Here is a 16,976-nt window from a genome sequence, read left to right as displayed (position 1 = left end):
GAAGGAGCGTTCATGTTGAGAGTGTGTGTGAGTGTGTTTATTTGTTTCGCAGCAGCTCCAGCTGGTCCTGGTACTCCGTGAAGAGTCTCTGGAATCGCAGGTTCTCTCCGATGACGGGCAACACCTCCCGTAACAACTCCCTCTTACGTAGACCCTGAACGCACCACAAAGAGAAGGCATTTTAGGTTTGGGATTTACCTGTAAAAGCCAGCACCTGACTGAAAGTGCTGCTATGTGTGTGTGTGTGTGTTCTTGTATTTCTACCCTTCTTGAGACAAGGAAAAGTACCTTTCATATGAGGATCGGTGAACAAGTAACGCCCAAAATCATGGTCCCAATAACATTGCATCTACTAGAGAATGTCTCATTTGCACCCCTGGTGGTGAAATCTATCAAAATTAGGGTGGTCCCAAAAAGGAGGGATTTTTCAAATTGACTGTAGCTTTTAAAAGTGCTCCCCCTCTGGTCAACACATGAAATAACAAGTGTGTGTAAAAATTTTAAGTGCTCCCCCTCTGGCCAACATATGTAATAACAAGTGTGTGTCAGAAATAGAAATGTGCCCCCTTTGGCCAAAGTTTATTTAAAAAAAAAAAGAAAAAATAATGGTTTTTTTATATAGAGACATAATGTAATAAAGTAAATCCATCCATCCATCCATTTTCTACCGCTTATTCCCTTTTGGGGTCGCGGGGGGCGCTGGAGCCTATCTCAGCTACAATCGGGCGGAAGGCGGGGTACACCCTGGACAAGTCGCCACCTCATCGCAGGGCCAACACAGATAGACAGACTACATTCACACTCACATTCACACACTAGGGCCAATTTAGTGTTGCCAATCAACTTATCCCCAGGTGCATGTCTTTGGAGGTGGGAGGAAGCCGGAGTACCCGGAAGGAACCCACGCAGTCACGGGGAGAACATGCAAACTCCACACAGAAAGATCCCGAGCCCGGGATTGAACCCAAGACTACTCAGGACCTTCGTATTGTGAGGCAGATGCACTAACCCCTCTGCCACCGTGAAGCCCAATAAAGTAAATAATGAAGATTTAAAAAAAAATTTTTTTTATATTTGCATAGTTTGTAGACATTATTAATGTTGTAAATACACATTTTTATATATAAATAATAAATGATAAATGGGTTATACTTGTATAGCGCTTTTCTACCTTCAAGGTACTCAAAGCGCTTTGACAGTATTTCCACATTCACCCATTCACACACTGATGGCGGGAGCTGCCATGCAAGGCGCTAACCAGTAGACATCAGGAGCAAGGGGTGAAGTGTCTTGCCCAAGGACACAACGGACATGACTAGGATGGTAGAAGGTGGGGATTGAACCCCAGTAACCAGAACCCTCCGATTGCTGGCACAGCCACTCTACCAACTTTGCCACGCCGTCCCCATATCTAGAAAGGGTGGTCCTAAAGAGGTAGGCATATTTCTCAGGTTTCAAGAAGGTAACAAATACAAGAATGTGTGTGTGTTCTTTTATTTCGACCCTTCTTGAGACATCAACAAGGAAAAGTAGCTTCCATATGAGGAGGTGTGAACAAGTTAGGACATAAATCATGGTCCTAATACGAAAAAGCATTGCATCTACCGTATTTTCCGCACTATAAGGCGCACCTAAAAACCACAATTTTTCTCAAAAGCTGACAGTGCGCCTAATAACCCGGTGCGCTTTATTACGATTAATTTTCATAAAGTTTCGGTCTCGCAACTTCGGTAAACAGCCGCCATCTTTTTTCCCGGTAGAACAGGAAGCGCTTCTTCTTCTACGCAAGCAACCGCCAATGAAAGCACTCGCCCCCATAGAACAGGAAGCGCTTCACCCGCCCCCATAGAACAGGAAGCGCTTCACCCGCCCCCGGAAGAAGAAGAAAAAACGCGCGGATATCACCGTACGTTTCATTTCCTGTTTACATCTGTAAAGACCACAAAATGGCTCCTACAAAACGATCCGGTTCATAAAAAGACGCAATCTCTCCATCCGCACACGGATTACTACCGTATTTCACAGCAACTGAACCGCACTGTGGAACGGGAGCACGTACGGTGAATATTCGCTCCACAGGGAATGAGAAGTCATCCTTCACTGTGGTTCTAGCTTGCCATGCTAACTTCCACCCATCCAAAAGAGACCTTTCCAGCCGGCGTCATCATAAAAGCTAACTCGAAGGGATGGATGGATGAAGAAAAGATGAGCGAGTGGTTAAGGGAAGTTTACGCGAAGAAGCCGGGTGGCTTTTTTCACACAGCTCCGAAGGCGAACACACCTTCACTAAGACGGGCAGATAGCGCCGGTCGACATACGCCAACATCTGCCAGTGGATCGTAAATGCCTGGGCAGATAGTTTCGGTCACAACTGTGGTCCGACCTTTCCGGAAGGCAGGATTCACAGAACTGCTGCACAACAACAGCGACACTGACTCCGGTGACTTCGACGAGACGGAACCGGCCATTTTGGATCCCGTATTCGCCCAACTTTTCAATTCGGACACCGAAGACGAAGAATTCGAAGGATTTACGAATGAAGAATAACTTCAGAAGGTGAGCGCTATGTTTATTTTGTGTGTTGTGACATTAACGTTCGAGCAACATTATGTTGCTATTGTTCTACACCATTTTGAATTTTACTATGTTTGTGATTGCACATTTGCGTACATTTTGGGACAGAGTTGTTAGAACGCTGGTTTTCAATATATTATTAAAGTTTGACTGAACTATCTGACTGTTTTTTTGACATTCACTTTAGCGCAGCGTTTTTTTGACATTCACTTTAGCGCAGCGTAGGCGCGGCTTTTAGTCCGGGGCGGCTTATTGGTGGACAAAATTATGAAATATGTAATTCATAGAAGGTGCGGCTAATAATCCGGTGCGCCTTATAGTGCGGAAAATACGGTACTAGAAAATGTCTCATTTGCACCCCTGGTGGTGAAATGTATCAAAATTAGGGTGGTCCCAAAAAGGAGGGATTTTTCAAATTGACTGTGTGTCGGTTTTAAAAGCGCTCCCCATCTGGTCAACATATGAAATAACAAGTGTGTGTGAAAATTTGAAGTGCTCCCCCTCTGTCCAACGTATATAATAACAAGTGTGTGTAAGAAATTGAAATGCGCCCCCTTTGGCCAAAATTAATTTTATAAAAAAATAAATAAACATGTATATACAGAAATACTGTAATAACTTGAAGTAAATAATGAAGATTAAAAACCAATTACAAACATAAATAAAAACATCTAAAAGCTTACCTTTTTATATTTGCATAGTATGTATATATTATTAATGTTGTAAATACAAATCTTTATACTTCTAGAAAGGGTGGTCCTAAAGAGGGAGGCATTTTTCGGAGGTCTCAAGAAGGTAACAAATACAAGAATGTGTGTGTACCAGAGTGGTGGTCTCCCAGGCGGTAGCAGCTGATTTGTGTACAGGACCCAGCAGCTCCTTACAAAGTTCTCGCAGTCTAAAATCCGAACCTGACAAGAGAAGAGAGGACCACATCAAACACAATCAGACTCGTTCGAGCCATCCGGTGGTGAACATTTCCCATAATGCACGTCTTCAATGGTCAGCGTTCGCTACCTTCGTTGACCAGGAAGCGGGCGTAGATGAGCAGCCAGTAGCGGTACTCCGGCGCCGACTGCAAGGTGAGAGCCGAGGCCAGCTGGTTCTCTAGGAAGGCCAAGGTCATGCCCTGCTGCAGGTGGTGGGGCGCGGCGGAGAGGCGGGACGCCATGCGACCGGCGCTGCGGGCAGACGGGGTAGCGAGTTACTTTTGCGTTCTGACACCTTTTGCAAGAGTCTAGTCACACAGAGAACAGTGGTAAGTATGAAAACCACTAATCTTATTATTGTCAACCATCTGGAATGGATGTATGCGTTTTTTAAGTTGAAATGGAGTGGTAATAGTTTTTTGGTGACACCTAGTGGTCCCAATAAATCATGACGCAGTAAGCTGAATGATGCTGACACGTTTGTTACTGGATACTCTAATAGACTTTGTATGTGTAAGTAGTACATGTTTATATTGACACGTGCTGTTTTACACAGCAATATTGTTCAATGATTGTCACGTATCAGGGCTGGACGACTATGGCAAAAATAATAATCACAATTTATTTTGATATTGAAATCACAATAAACGTGATTATTAATTCATTTGAAAACATGAGTATTTATTGTACCACCAAAACTCAACTTTTAATATAATTTAGAAGAACAGCAGACATACTGTTATTTAGTCACAAACAAACAATATAATAGTAATAATACATTTAAATACAAATTGAATTGAGTTTCGGAAAAGGGTGGAGTGCCATCTCCGGGTTGGGGAGGAGACCCTGCCCCAAGTGGAGGAGTTCAAGTACCTCGGAGTCTTGTTCACGAGTGAGGGAAGAGTGGATCGTGAGATCGACAGGCGGATCGGTGCGGCATCTTCAGTAATGCGGACGCTGTATCGATCCGTTGTGGTGAAGAAGGAGCTGAGCCGGAAGGCAAAGCTCTCAATTTACCGGTCGATCTACGTTCCCATCCTCACCTATGGTCATGAGCTTTGGGTTATGACCGAAAAGGACAAGATCACAGGTACAAGCGGCCGAAATGAGTTTCCTCCGCCGGGTGGCAGGGCTCTCCCTTAGAGATAGGGTGAGAAGCTCTGTCATCCGGGGGGAGCTCAAAGTAAAGCAGCTGCTCCTCCACATCGAGAGGAGCCAGATGAGGTGGTTCAGGCATCTGGTCAGGATGCCACCCGATCGCCTCCCAAGGGAGGTGTTTAGGGCACGTCCGACCGGTAGGAGGCCACGGGGAAGACCCAGGACACGTTGGGAAGACTATGTCTCCCGGCTGGCCTGGGAACGCCTTGGGATCCCCCGGGAGGAGCTGGACGAAGTGGCTGGGGAGAGGGAAGTCTGGGCTTCCCTGCTTAGGCTGCTGCCCCCGCGACCCGACCTCGGATAAGCGGAAGAAGATGGATGGATGGATGGATGAATTGAGTTTTTTTAATTTTCTTTTTTTTATTCCGTTTTGTACCTTTTACACTTACTTTATAACCAGTGTGCTTTTTGTGTCATAAATACAATTGAATATTTTATTTAAAATATTTTGACCATATTTTTAAAGTTAAAGCATTTACTGATACATTTACAAAAAATATAATCACAATTTATTTTTATATTGAAATCAGAATAAACGCGATTATTCATTCATTTGAAAACATGAGTACCGGTATTTATTGAACTACCTAAACTCAACTTCAAATATAATTTAGAAGAACAGCACACATAATTTAGTCACGAACAAACAAGTAATAGTAATAACAATACATTAAAATAATAGCAATATAATAGAAATTACATTTAAATTTTTTATATTCCGTTTTTTTACCATTTACACTAATTTTATTACCAGAGAGTGTGCTTTTTGTGTCATAAATACAATTTACTAAAACATTTTATAAAAAATATTTTGACAATTTTTTTAATGTCAAAGCATTTACTGATACATTTTCCCCAAAAATATGCTTTAAGTACATTATGCTTATGTAAGGTACTTTTTTTTTTTTAAACTTTACGGTATTTTGTTAGCGCAGTCAGACCGGATGTTTCGCACGGCGCTGTTATTGCGAAGTGTTGCAGTTTAATAAATAGCAAAAAAGGGCCTCTCAAGTAGCGACTGCTGTCCTGTTTGTGCATTGATCTTACATCCATGATGTCGTTCACAACTACACAAGTGGATGAGATGTGGTGTGGGTGTATGGACTGTTCTTCAATCAAAGTTGACTTATATAGCCCTTAATCACAAGTGTCTCAAAGGGCTGCACAAGCCAGATGCCACATCAGGGCAAGAAAAAACTAAACCCAATGGGAACAAGGAGAAACCCTCGAAGGGACCACAGTGCGAGTCCGGTCTTGCTAGCTTTAGCTTCCTAGTTTAGTGGCTGTTTCAGGTGGCCGTCTCCACATTGTTTGGTTCAGGACGTGTTTTGGTGAAAAATTATTATTTTCCCAAACACATGTTCCTTCTCCTCACAATGACAACATTTCACTCACATTTATGTAAATTTCCCTGATATTTCACGTTTAATTTGCCAAGTACGCGACTCCGTTCGCAGATATTTGAATGCGGAAATGCCTTATTTTTTGGGGGGTTCAGTGATTATTGATTAGGCATAATAACACTGTGTCAAATTACAAGTAGCAACTTCGGTGACATCACAAACTTTTCATGGACGTGCTATTTTTTTCACTAATACCCTCACCCGTCTGTGTCAACGTTACAAGCTCAAGGCATTGGACCCACATTATTTTTTTTACCAATGATATTTTTATGATCGTAAGAAACCAAAATCGAATTTTAATGAATTGTCCAGCCCTATTAAGTATGATTAGTGTGTTTGCTTAGCTGTTGTGTAGCTGCTAGCTCCTAGTAGCCTAGTACAAATGCCACACGACTGCTTGTATAGCACATGATATCACACACAAGTACACGCAAGCACATGATATCACACACACAAGTAATCACGCTGCAGCACTGCTTGTATCGCACGTGATATCACACACACGTAAACATGCTGCACGACTGCTTGTATCGCATATGATGTCACACAAGTAAACACGCCGCAGGACTGCTTGTATCGCACATGATATCACACACAGGTAAACACTCTTCAGGACTGTTTGTATCGCACATGATATCACACACAAGCAAACACGCAGTAAGATTGCTTGTACCACACAAGTAAATACTCTTCAGGACTGTTTGTATCGCACATGATATCACACACACAAGCAAACACGCTGCACGACTTCTTTTATCACACATGATATCACACACACGAAAACATGCCGCACGACTGCTTGTATCGCACATGATATCACACACAAGTCAACACGCTGCACGACTGCTTGTATCGCATATGATGTCACACAAGTAAACACGCCGCAGGACTACTTGTATCACACATGATATCACACACACAAGTAAACACTCTTCAGGACTGTTTGTATCGCAAATGATATCACATACAAGTAAACACGCTGCACGACTGCTTTTATCACCCATATCACACACAAAAACATGCCGCACAACTGCTTGTATCGCACATGATATCACACACAAGTCAACACGCTGCACGACTGCTTGTATCGCATATGTCACACAAGTAAACACGCAGCAGGACTACTTGCATCACACATGATATCACACACAAGTAAACAATGTTGAGGACTGTTTGTATCGCACATGATATCACACACAAGCAAACACGCCGCACGATTGCTTGTATCACACAAGTAAACGCGCCGCAGGACTGTTTGTATCGCACATGATATCACAGACAAGTTAATACACTGCAGAACTGCTTGTATCTTGCATGATATCACACACAAGCAAACACACTGCAGGACTGCTTGTATCGCACATGATATCACACAAGTAAACACGCCGCAGGACTGCTTGTGTCGCACATGATATCACACATTTTACATACATGCTGATATCCCATACAGGATCTTTTTTTTTTTTTTATCGAAATTTAAATATTGAATCAGGACATCATTACTAAATCGTGCGCTTTTCTACCTTCAAGGTACTCAAAGCGCTTTGACACTATTTCCACATCCACCCATTCACACACTGATGGCGGGAGCTGCCATGCAAGGCCCTAACCACCATCAGGAGCAAGGGTGAAGTGTCTTGCTCAAGGACACAACAGACGTGACGAGGTTGGTAGAAGGTGGGGATTGAACCTGGAACTCTCAAGGTTGCTGGCACGGCCACTCTCCCAACCGCGCCACACCGTCAACATGCTGATCCCTCATGCTTTGTCTTCTTTTGCTCTGACAGAACAGGCATGTGATAATGTGTTTACGAGCGAGGTGGCACCAAATCTAAGATCCCGTTCAGGTGGACACTGGAGGAAAGAGGTCAAAGTAAGAGTCCGTACTTGAGGCTGCGTCCCTGCATGGTGGCCAGAGGACCCGAGGAGCCAGGTGCATCCTGGGTGGGAAGACAGCTCCTGAAGTCGGCACACTGGACAAGACAGTCCCCTCGATCCGCGATCAGGGTCCTGGAGGCAAGGCGAGAGCCCAAAGAGTCAACCGGGCTGTGCTGGTTGGAAGGTCATTTAAACTGCGTGGGTCTCACCAGGTCTCCAGGGACCAGCTGAAGCAGAAGGACTTGCCGTTGGACAGACCGATGACGGGGACGCCCTGCTGAGTCAGCAGAGACTGAGACACTGTCGCCTCGGAACCTGCACACACACACACGCGCACACACACACACACGGAGGAATCAAACATGCTGTTTGACGGTGGGAGGAAACAGGAAGTAGCGGCGAAAGCCTCACCAGACAAAATGGTCGTGAGCGACTCATTCTTGACCAGAGCCTTCTGCTTGTGGACGTCCCTGCGTGGCGTCAAAAAGCAGCTGTCGGTCACATGACCCCATGATCACATGGGAAAGTGGCGTCACGTCTTGAACTCACCACACAGACAGCGTTGCCCCGGCCGTCAGCGCCATGACGTAGTGGGCGGAGCAGTCGAGGGCTGACACGGGCGCGGCCAGCTGTATGGAAGGCAGGAGGCGGCGGCCGCAGGAAGAGAAGACGGAGAGCATCCTGTCCTCGCACGCCACGGCGACGACGTCGCTGAGGAGGGGGAGGGGCAGGAAGTTGGAATCTGGTCACATGAGATCCTTTTTTAATCCCTTCAGAGAGGCGCTACCTGCTTCCTGCTGCGGCGAGCACCGAGCTGGACAGCAGCGTGTTCCAGTCGTGTCCGTCTCGGGAACATCGGAGCTGACTGAGCCTCGAGCCCGCCACCGCCGTCACCTCGTTCTCGACCTCCAGGAAGACGGACGGCTCCATGCCCACCTGCGCACAAAACACCTGACTCAGCACGGAGTTCTGTGGCGTGCGTTTGACGTAGGCGCCGTGGCGTCACCTGGAGGCTGAAGGCCTTCTGGAAGCTCGGCGTCGGCAGTTTGAAGACAATTGATGGCGCCGCAGTAGACACCGCCGCCAGCCTGACGGGCTCTCGCTCGGGGGGCGAAGTAATCTGATGGCCACAAAACACACTCAGCACTGTTGCTAGGCAACATTACATCTTTTCCCAACATCTCTCTACCTGCGTGAAGGGCTGGGCGATGGGCGGGGCCATCTTGTCTTTCCTGGGCCGCCCCTTCTTCCTCTTCTCCACGACCTCGGCGGCGTCCATCAGCAGCTCGGGTTTACGTTTGCACAAGGCCAGGTTCTTGTTGATGGCGGCCATCTTGTCCTCACTGTCGCTGCTGGTGTCTTCTTTGGCCTTCACTTCTTTCAGCGTGGACGCAACATCTTTAGGCCTGATGGGTGCGTGTCAACACAGGGTTAGGGCAGTGGATCTCCATTATTTTCTGTCACGCCCCCCAAATATTATTATTTAATTTAAATAAAAATATTATAAATAAAAATTTTTTATTTTTTAAAAAATTTAAATAATATTTAAATATTAAAATATATTAAATATTAATTAAATATAATTATTTAATATTAATGTTTATTTTTTTATTTATCGGTTTCAAGGCAGTTTTTACTAACACTTCAGATGCTATTATGCTATTGCCTCTCACGCACCCCCTGAGTTTAATGTTTATTAATGTATTTATCTGTTTCAAGACAGTTTTTACTAACACTACAAATGCTATCATGTTATTACCGTATTTTTCGGACTATAAGTCGCAGTTTTTTTTCATAGTTTGGCCGGGCTCCAGTGCGATTTATATATGTTTTTTTCCTTCTTTATTATGCATTTTCGGCAGGTGCGACTTAAACTCCGGTGCGACTTATACGGTACCTTATACGGTACTTATACGGAAAAATACGGTACCTCCCACACCCCCCTGAATTTAATGTTCTTTTTTTCATGTATGTGTTTCAAGACAATTCTTTACTAACACTATAGATGCTATTATGCTATTGCCTCTCAAACCCCCATGAATTTAATGTTAATTTTTTTATTTACATGTTTCAAGATAGTTGTTTACTAACACTAAAGATGCTATCATGATATTGTCTCTCACGCCCCCCCCTGAATTGAATGTTAATTTTTGTATTTACATGTTTCAAGATAGTTCTTTACTAACACTACAAATGCTATCATGTTATTACCTCCCACACCCCCCTGAATTTATTGTTTTTTTTTATCAGTGTGTTTCAAGACAATTCTTTACTAACACTACAGATGCTATTATGCTATTGCCTCTCAAACCCCCCTGAATTGAATGTTGATTTTTGTATTTACATGTTTCAAAATATTTCTTTACTAACACTAAAAATGCTATCATGCTATTGCCTCTCACGCCCCCCCTGAATTAAATGTTTATTTTTGTATCTATGTTTCAAGATAATTCTTTACTAACACTAAAGATGCTGTCATGCTATTGCCTCTCACGTCCCCCCCTGAATTTAATGTTTATTTTTTTATTTATCCGTTTCAAGACAGTTTTTACTAACACTTCAGATGCTATTATGCTATTGCCTCTCACGCACCCCCTGAATTTAATGTTTATTCATTTATTTATCTGTTTTAAAACAGTTTTTACTAACACTACAAATGCTATCATGTTATTGCCTCCCACACCCACCTGCATTTATTGTTCTTTTTTTTATCTATGTGTGTCAAGACAATTATTTTCTAACACTACAGATGCTATTATGCTATTGCCTCTCAAACCCCCCCTGAATTGAATGTTGATTTTTGTATTTACATGTTTCAAGATAGTTCTTTACTAACACTAAAAATACTATCATGCTATTGCCTCTCACGCCCCCCCTGAATTTAATGTTTATTTTTGTATCTATGTTTCAAGATAATTCTTTACTAACACTAAAGATGCTGTCATGCTATTGCCTCTCACGCCCCCCTGAATTGAATGTTTATTTTTGTATTTATCCGTTTCAAGACAGTTTTTACTAACACTTCAGATGCTATTATGCTATTGCCTCTCACGCACCCCCTGAATTTAATGTTTATTCATTTATTTATCTATTTTAAAAGAGTTTTTACTAACACTACAAATGCTATCATGTTATTACCTCCCACGCCCCCCTGAATTTAATGTTCTTTTTTTTAATCTGTGTGTTTCCAGACAATTATTTACCGGTACTAACACTACAGATGCTATTATGCTATTGCCTCTCAAACCCCCCCTGAATTGAATGTTGATTTTTGTATTTACATGTTTCAAGATTGTTCTTTACTAACACTAAAGATGCTATCATGCTATTGCTTCTCACGCCCCCCTGAATTTAATGTTTATTTTTGTATCTATGTTTCAAGATAATTCTTTACTAACACTAAAGATGCTGTCATTCTATTGCCTCTCACGCCCCCCTGAATTGAATGTTTATTTTTTTATTTATCCGTTTCAAGACAGTTTTACTAACACTTCAGATGCTATTATGCTATTGCCTCTCACGCACCCCCTGAATTTAATATTTATTAATGTATTTATCTGTTTCAAGACAGTTTTTTTTACTAACACTACAAATGCTATCATGCTATTACCTCCCACGCCCCCCTGAATTTATTGTTGTTGTTTTTTTATCAGTGTGTTTTAAGACAATTCTTTACTAACACTACAGATGCTATCATGCTATTGCCTCTCAACCCCCCCTGAATTTAATGTTAATTTTTGTATTTACATGTTTCAAGATAGTTCTTTACAAACACTAAAGATGCTATCGTGCTATTGCCTCTCACGCCCCCCTCCTGAATTTAATGTTTATTTTTATATCTACCGCATTTTTCGGAGTATAAGTCGCACCGGCCGAAAATGCACAATAAAGAAGGAAAAAAACATATATACGTCGCACTGGTGTAAAAGTCGCATTTTGGGGGGAAATTTATTTGATAAAATCCAACACCAAGAATAGACATTTGAAAGGAAATTTAAAATAAATAAAGAATAGTGAACAACAGGCTGAATAAGTGTACGTTATATGATGCACAAATAACCAACTGAGAACGTGCCTGGTATGTTAACGCAACACATCATGGCAAGAGTCATTCAAATAACTACAACATGCTATACGTTTACCAAACAATCTGTCACTCCCGATCGCTAAATCCGATGAAATCTTCCTCCCCGGTGTCGCCTCTGGTATGCGCCGTTTCCTTTCTTTCTGCTGCTCGATTGCTGTTTTCTGCTGCATATTTCACTACGCCCGGCTTGTAATCTGCAGTATATGATTTCCTTTTCGGTGCCATTTTAGTTCAGCCCTTCTCAGTTTTTATAAGTTACCGCCAATGTTGAAATAATCCATTTTAATAGCTACGAATGTAGCAGCAGTTAGCATCCCATGACCCACAATGTACTTCTGCCATGACCCGCCCCCGCTGAATTCTTATTGGTTGACGTGTGTGACGATTGCGGACATTTGCTTCGTCTCTTATGCGAATGAGATAAATATTATTATTTGATATTTTACGGTAATGTGTTCATAATTTCACACATAAATCGCTCCGGAGTATATGTCGCACCCTCAGCCAAACTATTAAAAAAACTGCGAGTTATAATCCGAAAAATACGGTATATGTTTCAAGATAGTTCTTTACTATCACTAACGATGCTATCATGCTATTGCCTCTTACGCCCCCCTGATATTAATGTTTATTATTTGCTCTATATGTTTCAAGAGAGTTACTAACACTACAGATGCTATTATGACAGAATTTTTCACGGCCCCCCCGGAATGTTCATAAATATATATGTATGTGTTAAGATGCCTCTCACGCCTCCCCAGGGGGACCCACACCACTATTTGAGAAACACTGGGTCAATAAGGAGAGTTCTGGATCAAGAGTACTTTAACGGGTACACCCACCTGTCGAGGGGCGTGAGACCGGTAGTGGAGCAAATGGCGGCCGTAACACCCGGCGTGGCTTTTGACCTCTCTGTGAACCTGGAGTCCAACGCTTTCATCGGCTCAATCTTGGAGGCGCCGGTCAGCAGCAGACTGGACTTGATGCTGGAGAAAAGACCACAACGGAGAGTGAAGACCGAGAAGAAAACCGAAGCATTGACACGGCGCGCTTACACGTCCTTGCTGTCCTCCAGGCCCTTGGCGGCCATGTTGGGCGGAGGAGGCAGGGCGAGCATGGCGTCGTGGCTGGGCCTCAGCCCCAGGGAGGCGGGGGCCTGTCCCGGGCCGGAGTCACAGCTGAGCTGGGGCGCCAGCTGGTTGGACAAGGAGGACGGCAGGATGGGAACGCTATTGAAGAGCGCCGGCGAGAAGTCCCTGAAGAAGAAGAGTCCAGACCAAGTCACGTGTTGTTTACCGCAGAGGGTCCGCGTCGTGTCGGTTCTTACCCGGTGTCCAGCTGAGCGATACACAGCGGCGTGATCCGCCTTCTGCCGTCGGCGGTTCTGGTCTCCACCTGCTTCTTCAGAAGGTTCTGCAAGAGGACCACACGCAGTTGTTGTCTCCAAACATGTGGATTCAAAGCCAACCAGCGGTTCTGTTCACCTTCCTGATGTCCTCCAGAGACTCGCCATTCATCACGCTGTTGAGTTTGGGGGTGGAGGACTCTCCGCCCGCCCCCGCGGGTCCCGAGTTGTTCTGGGCTGAGGTCTGCCTCTCCTGCTGGTACTTGAGCATCTCCGGGTTCTCGATGATTGTGGTGGACAGCTGCGCCTCCGTGCTGGTGATGGCCAGACTCTTGCCGTAGATGTTCTGATGGATGGTGTTCTGAGAGGAGAGATGATTCTCAGCTTCTTGGTCTGAAAGTCGTCTCGCTTCTACAACTTGGACAAGATGGCTGCTCGTGTGTGTCCAACCTTCTCCTCTTCGCTCAGCGGGTCCCCGAGTTCGTCTAAGGAGAAGTCCAGGTAGGCCACGGTACCGTCCATTGAACACACCAACATGCCCAAACCTGTCAGTGTCCTGGCACAAACACACAAATAATATCATTTTTTGCACTGCCTGTTAAAGTTTGGAGATGGGATGGGGCGGGGGTGGGGGAGCTCGTTGAGACGGGCGATACGCGCTTTTATGTCGAGAGTCCCCAAACGTCCGTTCACGAGAATTATTGCTAGTTTTTTTTGTTTTTGTTTTTTAAACTGATGTCTACTGTGTTACAATGCACTTATGAGCGAAGACAAACCCGTACCACTGAATCCATTTGTGGCGGGCCTACACGAATAACTGTATGAGAATCCCTAGTATATACAATGCAGCAATAATTTAGTATATACAGTGCAGTAATAAACACTTATTTAGTGAAACAAAAATGTAAAACTGCATGAATGTACATGAATTAAAGATGTATCAATAATCGATTTGTAATAGATTCCTATCTCCTGAATTGTAATCGAATCGTGAGGTGCACACAGTCTAGTGTACATAGTGCAGTAATAGGGTATATATACTGCAATAATTGAGCATATTTAGTACAGTAATCGGGTGTATATACAGTGCAATAATACAGTATATACTGTGCAGTAATGGGGTGTATATAGTGAAGTGAAGTGAAGTGAATTACATTTATATAGCGCTTTTTCTCAAGTGACTCAAAGCGCTTTACATTGTGAAACCCAATATCAAAGTTACATTTAAACCAGTGTGGGTGGCACTGGGAGCAGGTGGGTAAAGTGTCTTGCCCAAGGACACAACGGCAGTGACTAGGATGGCGGAAGCGGGGATCGAACCTGCAACCCTCAAGTTGCTGGCACGGCCGCTCTACCAACCGAGCTATACCGCCTATATATAGTGCAGTAATAAGGTATATATAGTGCAGTGATAAAATGTAAATAGTGCAGTAATAGGATATATATACAGCAGTAATAGGGTGTATATATAGAACAGTAATGGGGTATATATAGTGCAGTATAGGGGCGGTATAGCTCGGTTGGTAGAGTGGCTGTGCCAGCAACTTGAGGGATCCAGGTTCGATCCCCGCTTCTGCCAACTTAGTCACTGCCGTTGTGTCCTTGGGCAAGACACTTTACCCACCTGCTCCCAGTGCCACCCACACTGGTTTGAAAATGTAACTTAGATATTGGGTTTCACTATGTAAAAGTGCTTTGAGTCACTAGAGAAAAGCGCTATATAAATATAATTCACTTCACTTCACTTCAGTAATAGGGTGTATATAGTGCAGTAATAGGGTGTATATAGTGCAGTAACAGGGTATATACTGTATAGTACAGTAATAAGGTGTGTCTATAGTACAGTGATCGGGTACATATAGGGCGGTTAAATGGTATATATATATAGTGCAGTAAAAGAGTGTATATAGAGAGCAGTAATAGTTATATGTAGTGCAGTAATAGGGTACCGGTATATTGATACAACTTCTTCACTTCTGTTAAGATACTGATATTGGAGCTTAAATGATCTAATACCAGCAAGAATCAGAAAAACTTTTGTTTTTGTAGTGTGGAACGTTACAAAAGGTTTGAACAAGTGAAAGGAGTCAAACAGAAAAACAACAGTAGGTATGAAAAACACTAACCTGTTTATTATTAACTGTCTGGGATGGACTCACTGTCTTTAAGTTGAAGTAGAATGGTCATTGTTTTGTTTTGTTTTGTTTTTGGCAACATGAAGCGGCCATAGTAATCGATGACATTAAGCACATGACGTAGCGTGTTGAATGATGCGGACACGTTTGTTACTGGATACTTTCTGATACACGTCTGCCATGGAGACTTTGTATGTGTAAGTAATGTGATACTCGTTTCTATTGACAGATGTGCTGTTTTACACTGCAATATTGTTCAAGGATTATTACATATGTCGAGCATGTGTGCTGAGCTGTTGTGCAGCTGCTAGCTACTAGCACACATGTGTGAAACTCAAGGCCCGGGGGCCAGATCCGGCCCGACACATAATTTAATGTGGCCGGCGAAAGCCTGGGAAATAATGTACATACTTCATCTTTTTTACTAAATGTTTTCATTGTTTCCATTTTGACAGAAAAAAAATTATGTAATACATGAAATTTCACATGTTTTAAACTTTGATATATATACAAATATTCAATTGTTATTGGCGTGAATCTTTGGGCACCTTGCCATTCGATTCCGATTCTTGGGGTGAGTTACATTCATAATCGATGCTCGATTCAACACAATTCTCCATTCAAACTGATTTTTGCAATGTAATATTTGGTGTAATAACAACACCTTAACAAAACAGCTTACATGTTACAAAATCTCCTTTTGGTTGAAGATGTATGACACATACATGCACCAAGTAAGCATAGAGATTTTTTTAATTCGTCCAAAAAAAATTTTCCATTAGATTTTTGAAAATTACTAAAAAAAAAAATCGGGATTCGAATGTGATTAAAAAAAACATTTTTAGCACCCCTAATTATTATATACCGTATGATAGTTTGTAAAAAATAATAAATACTTAAATATCTGCTCATCACCTTGACTTACTATTTCAAAGCAAGTTATCCATCAATTTGTACGTACAAAAATCAAATAACCAAATGCACAAGCAATAATATAATGAGGCGATTATACTTTTATATTCTTACATTCACTGTTACAAGCGGCCCTCTGAGGGCAGCCATGACTGTGATGTGGCCCTCCATGAAAACAAGTTCGACACCCTAGAAAGTTTAGCTTTTGTAAATAACTTGAGTAGAACCGGAGTAAATGTGTGCATTTAGATTTTAACTGTCCAGCTTCGCACAAGTGAACACACTGCAGGACTGCTTGTATCGCACATATCACATCACACATTTTACATGCAAGCACATATCATCCCATACTTCCACTCAGTGGCCTAGTGGTTAGAGTGTCCGCCCTGAGATCGGCACCGCTGCTGCCCACTGCTCCCCTCACCTCCCAGGGGGTGATCAAGGGGATGGGTCAAATGCAGAGGACAAATTTCACCACACCTAGTGTGTGTGTGACAATCATTGGTACTTTAACTAAACTTGTTTTTATTATTATTAATTTTTTTTTAATGGTAT

The 16,976-nt window shown here is 42.9% G+C and overlaps 1 protein-coding gene across 1 annotated transcript in view; it reads right to left on the bottom strand.

The window, feature by feature from the left end:
* The window catches only part of hira (histone cell cycle regulator a), a 30,184-nt gene that overhangs the window by 774 nt on the left and 12,434 nt on the right, over nt 1–16,976 (bottom strand). Inside the window, exons 11-25 of the mRNA XM_061980467.1 lie at nt 13,825–13,930; nt 13,514–13,735; nt 13,357–13,442; nt 13,085–13,285; nt 12,872–13,015; nt 9,132–9,348; nt 8,949–9,062; nt 8,730–8,878; nt 8,492–8,653; nt 8,354–8,412; nt 8,152–8,257; nt 7,952–8,074; nt 3,592–3,755; nt 3,397–3,485; nt 1–154 (exon numbers count right to left, since the gene is read on the bottom strand). The exon at nt 1–154 is cut by the window's left edge and continues 774 nt beyond it. Of these exons, the coding sequence (XP_061836451.1) occupies nt 38–154; nt 3,397–3,485; nt 3,592–3,755; nt 7,952–8,074; nt 8,152–8,257; nt 8,354–8,412; nt 8,492–8,653; nt 8,730–8,878; nt 8,949–9,062; nt 9,132–9,348; nt 12,872–13,015; nt 13,085–13,285; nt 13,357–13,442; nt 13,514–13,735; nt 13,825–13,930 (2,059 nt within the window). The 3' untranslated portion in view covers nt 1–37. The remainder of the gene's footprint in view (nt 155–3,396; nt 3,486–3,591; nt 3,756–7,951; nt 8,075–8,151; nt 8,258–8,353; nt 8,413–8,491; nt 8,654–8,729; nt 8,879–8,948; nt 9,063–9,131; nt 9,349–12,871; nt 13,016–13,084; nt 13,286–13,356; nt 13,443–13,513; nt 13,736–13,824; nt 13,931–16,976) is intronic.

Source organism: Nerophis lumbriciformis, linkage group LG20 (assembly GCF_033978685.3).
Source record: "Nerophis lumbriciformis linkage group LG20, RoL_Nlum_v2.1, whole genome shotgun sequence".
Taxonomy (NCBI): Eukaryota; Metazoa; Chordata; class Actinopteri; order Syngnathiformes; family Syngnathidae; genus Nerophis; species Nerophis lumbriciformis.
The sequence above is the reverse complement of the archived record's forward strand: the minus strand, read 5'-3'. Positions and strand labels throughout refer to the sequence as shown.